This window comes from Melozone crissalis, unplaced genomic scaffold (assembly GCF_028551555.1).
Source record: "Melozone crissalis strain CALT ecotype California unplaced genomic scaffold, PUWL_Pcris_2 ptg000063l_1, whole genome shotgun sequence".
In the NCBI taxonomy this organism is placed as follows: domain Eukaryota; kingdom Metazoa; phylum Chordata; class Aves; order Passeriformes; family Passerellidae; genus Melozone; species Melozone crissalis.
Window position 1 is genome coordinate 7135102 of NW_026535841.1, and position 7136 is coordinate 7142237.

A 7136-nucleotide genomic window follows, 5' to 3' on the forward strand; every position below is an offset into this window, starting at 1 on the left:
AAATCACAAACACTGGTTTGAGATGTTCTAATTCTAGAAGACAAAGGGAACTATCTTACGATAATTGCCTTGTAAGGCAGAAATATCTGTGGTGCACCTGCAGTGGAGTGCTGTGGGTTTGAGTGCAGAGGGCTTGTCGTGACAGAAAGTTTAAATTAAATTAATGGACTAATTAAAGTGCCTGTCTGGGTTTTGCTTGGTTCCCTTGTTGCAGGTCTGCGTTGTCGCTCTGACTCCATCGATGAGAGCGAAGAGGAGGATGAGGACAGTCAGAAGGTTTGCTGGCAGGCTGCAATCTTTAAAGTGGGCGATGACTGCAGACAGGTACAAAGCTCTTGAGGTTTGCACTTACAAGAGACAGATTTGTAGGTGATAATGCATAAAAAGGAAATAATTTTAATATAGAAATATTTTGCTTTGGAACTTTGGTAATATCTGCTAGTTATGGACTGAGAGGGAGAACTGTGTAGTTCTCTAGAGAAATTCTGGTTTGGAAATAAATGCCATTCTGTCAACACAGGTTTACCAAGCCTTAAAATTTTTCACAGAATTTATTTTTCAATTGAGCTATTGGTAATATAGCTTTAGTTCCTAAGGTGGGATCTTGTACATTGAAGTTTGACTGATTAAGAGGGAATGCTGGTTATTACCCCTGGAGTTATTAATAGCCCTTTTATCAAAGGGTGATAGGCAGTTCATTCTTAGGTCAGCAGTGAAATCATCAGTGTTGCTTGCTGTCCACTCACTCAGCATTTACCAGTTCCCTTTTTGATTTCTCCCCTACTGCATACACAAGCACACATCTGCACACCTGCTTAACTTAATGTGCACTTCAGAGTTTTTCAGAGCATGTTTATAGTCCAGTTTGTGACCTGTAACCCCTGTAATGTTTGTGCAATTTTTTTCTTGTCTGACAGGACATGTTAGCTTTACAAATCATCGATCTCTTCAAGAACATATTTCAGCTGGTAGGCTTGGATCTTTTTGTGTTTCCATACAGAGTGGTGGCCACAGCTCCTGGGGTAAGTGAGCAATTAACTGTAGTGCTGTAGAAAATTCAAATACTTTCTTCCAGCACACATAAAAATTCCATTCTACAAGGAAGTACTGCTCACATCACTTACGCCAATTATTTGAAGTACCAGCAATAGAAAGTGTCTTTCCTCTCCTGCTTCCTGCTTTTCTAAAACTTTTGGCTCTGAAATTTTGCTGCTTGCAAAATTTAGTTTGCAAGCAACAGTGATGCTTGCAAATGTTAGTTGTTTGATTTCTGGGACTGTGTTGTCCAAAGCAGTGGAAAGTCACAGAGTTTGTCTTAGTTGCATGGAAATCCTAAAAGAGAGGATATACTTTTTTTTTAACTAATAAACTAGAAATTCTGTATTTGGTGATCTGTAGGCTTCCCCACATTTCCCAGAGAACCTGTATGACTGCCAAGAGCCATGAACAAAATATATTTGGGAGCATGCTTTACAAACCTCTTCCTTTTCTTCCCCTGCAGTGTGGTGTTATTGAGTGCATTCCTGACTGCACGTCCCGTGACCAGCTGGGCAGGCAGACAGACTTTGGCATGTATGATTATTTTACAAGGCAATATGGAGATGAGTCTACCCTTGCATTCCAGAAGGTAAAATATCAGTGAGCAAGCATAGCAAAATATCAACTGAGAAACATTCTACCTATAAGAAATAATGACAAATAATTGCATAATGACTACTATAATGCTGTATCTAGTTCCTGATGCTGATAATCCATTTTTAGCTATTAGTGAGTTAGCTAAAGAAGTAATTGCAGCTATAGATGTATGGAGAATGTCATTGGACATTGCTTCAAATTAATCATGAATGGAAGTAAAAAAGCTTTGTCTGTCTCATCTCCTGATGGAGAGTTACTAAATTCTGCCAGTTGTTCTGATTTGTTTTAACTTGCTGTTTGTACAGGCCCGCTATAATTTCATCCGCAGCATGGCTGCCTATAGTCTGCTCCTGTTCCTGCTCCAGATTAAAGACAGGCACAATGGCAACATCATGCTGGACAAACAGGGACACATCATTCATATTGGTCAGTCACATGCACCTCTGAATATCAGTATTACCTTTGCTTTCTGCTCTTAAGTGTTGCTGATAACAGACAATAACCCATTTCCCTTTGAGATCCATCTGTATACTGGTTTCACTGTTTGTAAACATTCATGGAAGGTTTTCATGCCTTTGTGCCAAGTGTTGTGTGTTTGTGTTGGCTGCTTCTGTGTCAATTTAGCTCTGCAAGGTTTTGTCAGGTTCAGGAAAGTATATACACACAGATGTATGGGTGACACATGTTTATGTACTCATGCATGGATACTTGTGTGTATGTGTTTAATTATAGAAATGTGTCTTGGGATTCCCTTCATCACTGCAAGGGTATGAATTAAACTCGACAAGTAAATTTATATAGATGTGTGAGGCTGTAACCTCTGCTTTAGCTTTGCTTTTCTGGAACTGCACAAATATTTCAGCAGTTTATTTGATATCACCATTCTTACATGTATTCTCATGTCATGGGGATGATGCTTTTGTTGGTGTTCTTACACTTCACCAAATCTATTTTCCAGTTGGAGTTAAAATATTTACATTAATGCATGCAATCCACATCTCTTGCTTCTGTCAGCTTTAACAGCACACAATTAACCAACAAAGCTTATGAGGCAGTTTATCTTTCGTGCACAGATTTTGGATTCATGTTTGAGAGCTCACCTGGTGGAAACCTGGGCTGGGAGCCTGACATTAAACTGACTGATGAGATGGTGATGATAATGGGAGGGAAAATGGAGGCAACACCATTCAAATGGTTTATGGAAATGTGTGTCAGAGGCTATCTGGCAGTCAGGTAAGTTCTTAGCTGCTCAGAGTGGAAGTTCTTGCATGCCCAAAGCCAGATGAGAAGAAAATTATAACAAATGTTGATTTGTAGAGAATCTGTGCCCAGTAGTCTTGCAGACTTTGAAACAATGTAATAATCATGCTATTTTACATCTTATCTTTGTTGTATTTTTTCTGTCCTTATGTTATATTTTAATATTTTATATAGTCAATATATAAATGTAATGTTTCACACATTTTCTCACACAATTTAGTGCACTGTTAATACAATAAGAAATTACTGTCTTGGAATCAAGATAATTTTGGTTCCTTGAGGGGAAACAGTCTGGACAAGTTCTTGTGGCAAAGCAAATGTGTCACTCAAGTAGCAGAGTAATAGCCTGGTAGATAATAAATGTTCTGAGCAAGAGGACAGGAAGGAGAAGAAAAACTGGGCTGACGTAGCAGAGAATTACCCAGAGTAATTAAGATTAAAAGACAGTATGTTCCTGTGTGGTATTGCTGGTTTCAGCCTTTTGTACTATATTGGTGCCCTGCTTCACCATTTGATGCCAAAGAAATGTTTGCTAAAGCATTACTTTGCATAATCCTTCTTGAGACTTCATCTTGCAGCATTCTCAGTATCTGACAGTCCAGCATAAAGGAGTGACTTTTAATTAAAAGTGAAAGATTGCAAGCAATGGTGTAGCTTCACAGCAAATGTAAGAGGATTATCTGTGTTGATTTAATTACAGGAAAAGGTGGGATCCGCCTCGTTGAACTCCTCAGCTTGTCTGCTTTACCTGCTAAGGCTGCAGGAGTGTGAATGTTCTGGTTTTGTCCTCTTTTTCTCTAGGCCTTACATGGATGCTGTGGTCTCACTGGTTACCCTGATGTTGGACACAGGGCTGCCCTGTTTCCGAGGGCAGACAATCAAGCTATTGAAGTAAGTCAGCAATATGTGTGAACTGGAAAATGTTTCTTATTAGAATGTTATGTCATTTGTACCAAGTGGTTTCACAAGAAGCAGCTACTTGCAGGAAGTGAAATCACACCTGGCGCTGAGCTTGTGCAAAGACACATTTGTACCACGTTCAAAGGAAACCTCACTAATTTTCTCTTATTTGATTGTGATTTTCTGCATATAGACACAGGTTCAGCCCCAACATGACTGAAAGGGAGGCTGCAACTTTCATCATCAAGATCATCCAGAACTGTTTCCTCAGCAACAGGTTTGGCTTCTATGCATGTTTTCTCCCTATGGCTAAAGGAAGGCTATCAGGCTTTGAGCAGAGCTGAAAAGTAGAGTTCTATCAGTCAGATGCCAAAAATTTTTGAGTCATTGATAGTGCAGGACAGCAGCTTTGTTTCTGAATGTGCTGCATCTCCTCTGTTTTGTGCTGGGAAGGAAGACTTAAGTCCAGGATGGTAAAATAGCAAGACTAGTTAGGCTAAATAAATGTAATAGTTAAATACCGTAAGGGCATCTTTTATTATGCTGGATAATACAGACTTTGTGGGATATATTAGAGAATCTAATACAAACTCTTGTGTAGTTCCCTGTGGGGTCAGCTTGAGACCAGTGCCACTCACTGCCTCAGATACAGCCCCACTAGAGTGGAGGTTCCAGTGCTCCCTAGTGCACCTGCTCAGAATCTCAGATTGATACTGGGAGGTGAAGGCAGTGACACTGCTGTGTGAATGGCCAGAACCAGCTTAGTTCTGACAAGCTTGAGCTTTTCTACCTGTGGCATGGTTAATCTGTGACCTGAATGAGCTCTACCCATGGATAATTGAGTTATCTGTAACAAGCTGGGATTTGTTTGCTCAGTCACTCATCAGAGATGCTGCTGTTAATGCTCTTATTTCCCCTGCACTTTTATTTTCATTATTGGCATTCTCCTTAATTAAGATGACTTTTATTTCCATATAATCCTGTCTCCATGCATCCCTGATGATCTTGATTCATTCATTATGCATTTCCTTCTCCTAAAACAAACTGCAAATGCTGTGTGATGTGCTTGTGGCTTATCCAAACACAGGATCCAAACTGCTGATACTGTTGCCACAGTGGGAAGTGTGGAAATACTTTTTTAAAGTAGTTTAAACAAGAGCAGGATGTTTTGTGCTGTCCATAACAGTAACTGGGCCTTCACAATGCCTTCAAAGGATGGAGGGCTAGTTTTGATTAGCAGCTGATTTCCTTCACCCATTTTTGTCTCTGTGGGATCCTGATGAATGTTTCGTGACAATCGGTGCAGTGTTTTTTTAAACTTTTCCTTACCTCTGGTTTGCTTTTCTTCTTTAGGAGCAGAACATATGACATGATCCAGTACTACCAGAATGACATCCCCTACTAGACACTAGGGATCCACTGCCCAAGTGAAATGTGCAACCCCGTGCCCTCACTCCAAACTCGTGACAAACAGGAGATGCTCGTCACACCTGGCTATCTACCCTCTGTGTATGTGTGTGTACATGTTGGGTACATCCTGACCATTGCAACAATCAGTTCTGATTCATTCCTTTCTCTCTACCAGGTTATATATATTACTGTTATTCCCTGGATTTTTGGAGTTGGGTTGCAATCACAATAAAAATTGTATTACAATTGTGAATGGGTGAAAGTGGTAAAGCTTGAGGAGTTTGATAATTTTTCATGCAATGCAAGGATTTTATAATGTCTTTAAAAAGTAAATTAAACCCTTTCCTGCACAATCGCACAAAATGCCATGGAAGGGAAGGGTATGGATTTCTCTTTGGAAACAGAAGTGTTAACTTGTTCCAATTTTACTGTAGAAAGAGCTTGATAATCATCCAGGGTGGTGATGTCTGTGTAGCTGTGTTCATATTTTGCACTGTACATGGTCCCTGCTACATGGTCAGTATTTCATATGTACATGAAGAATGTATTTTTCCTTTTGTGTGTTTTAAAAAGAGACTCTACTGAAGATATATTTAATCTATAAAATATAATAAAATACCTTAGACTTCGTGTCTGTTGCAAATATTTTACCCTGTGCTGTTTTTAGTGTATATACATCATTCTGCACACTTGTGTACTGTTCATTATATTATGCCTTTTCTTTCTAATAGAGAAATCTAATTTATTCTTCAGCTGTTTTTCAGTCTCAAGTGACATTTTTTTATTCGTAAAATAAATGTTTGGTGCAAGAGCTGGAATGTAGGATCAAGGTAAAGCTCCCCAGTGTTGCTAAGGGCCTCTATCCTGGGCTGGGACATAGGTCTTTTGGGGTTTTTTCCTTATCTACATGCTTGTCCTTCTACATGGGCTCTTCAACACACGGGCTGTCCCCTCTTTAGGGGATTTTTTCCTCTCTTTAGGGGGATTTTTCCCTTTTGGATGCTTTTCCCGCGTGTCCGGATCGTGCCCTCAGGGAAGGAAGGGGGTGCCCGGCCTGGGCAGGGCCCCGGCGCGCCCCCTGGCGGCTGCTGCGCGAGTGCGAGCACCGGCGCGAGGGGCGCGGGGGGCCGGCCTCTGCCCTGAGCGGGACAGCCAGACCTGAGGGACACAGCCCTGAGGGACTCCCAGCCCGGAGGGACACAGCCCTGAGGAGCGCACAGCCCTGAGGGACAGCCAGCCTAGAGGGGTACGCAGCCATGAGGGGCAGCCAGCCCTGAGGGACAGCCCGCCCTAATGGGCACTCATCCCTGAGGGGCATCCAGACATGAGGGGTACCCGGCCCTGAGGGACAGCCAGCCCTGAGAGACAGCCAGCCCTGAGGGGCACCCGCCCTTATGGGCACTCATCCCTGAGGGTCACCTAGCCCTGAGGAGCACCCAGCCCTGAGAGGCGAGGGCGACACGGGGTTATGGCCCCGAGGGCTGAGGGAGACACAGCCTCCAGGGGTGAAGGAAGAAGACGTCGCGAGGGAGAACGAGCCCTGAGGGCTGAAGGGGACGCGACACACGGTCCCGAAGCATAAAGGGTGAGCGGGTCAGCACCCCGAAGACGGCTCAGCGCTGAGGGGCGGAGATACCGTGAGGGAGACCCAGCCCTGAGGTGAGGCCTTGCCGTGGGGTGGGGTGGGCCCGGCCCTGAGGCGGGGCTCTGCCCTGCGGTGGGCGCAGCCCTGAGGTGGGGCTCTGTCGTGTGAAGAACGCCCAGCTCCATTCGTGTGAGGGTCACGCTTCTGGGATGGAGCTGTGACCTGGAGGAGCATGGTTTGGGGCTGTAGTTGCCCAGTCCGGGGGGTTCCTCAGAAGCTGGGCTGTTGCGGCAGATCAGGGTGGTCTCTGTTTGAGGGGATGGTAGGTTGATGATATGGCTGTGTC

At 43.3% G+C, this 7136-nt stretch overlaps 1 protein-coding gene across 1 annotated transcript in view; it reads left to right on the forward strand.

Moving 5' to 3' along the window:
• The window catches only part of PI4KA (phosphatidylinositol 4-kinase alpha), a 54105-nt gene extending 48148 nt beyond the window's left edge, over positions 1 to 5957 (forward strand). Inside the window, exons 48-55 of the mRNA XM_054288503.1 lie at positions 215 to 324; positions 918 to 1022; positions 1502 to 1627; positions 1941 to 2061; positions 2709 to 2868; positions 3697 to 3786; positions 3989 to 4072; positions 5149 to 5957. Of these exons, the coding sequence (XP_054144478.1) occupies positions 215 to 324; positions 918 to 1022; positions 1502 to 1627; positions 1941 to 2061; positions 2709 to 2868; positions 3697 to 3786; positions 3989 to 4072; positions 5149 to 5200 (848 nt within the window). The 3' untranslated portion in view covers positions 5201 to 5957. The remainder of the gene's footprint in view (positions 1 to 214; positions 325 to 917; positions 1023 to 1501; positions 1628 to 1940; positions 2062 to 2708; positions 2869 to 3696; positions 3787 to 3988; positions 4073 to 5148) is intronic.
• Positions 5958 to 7136: the final 1179 nt, after the last annotated feature.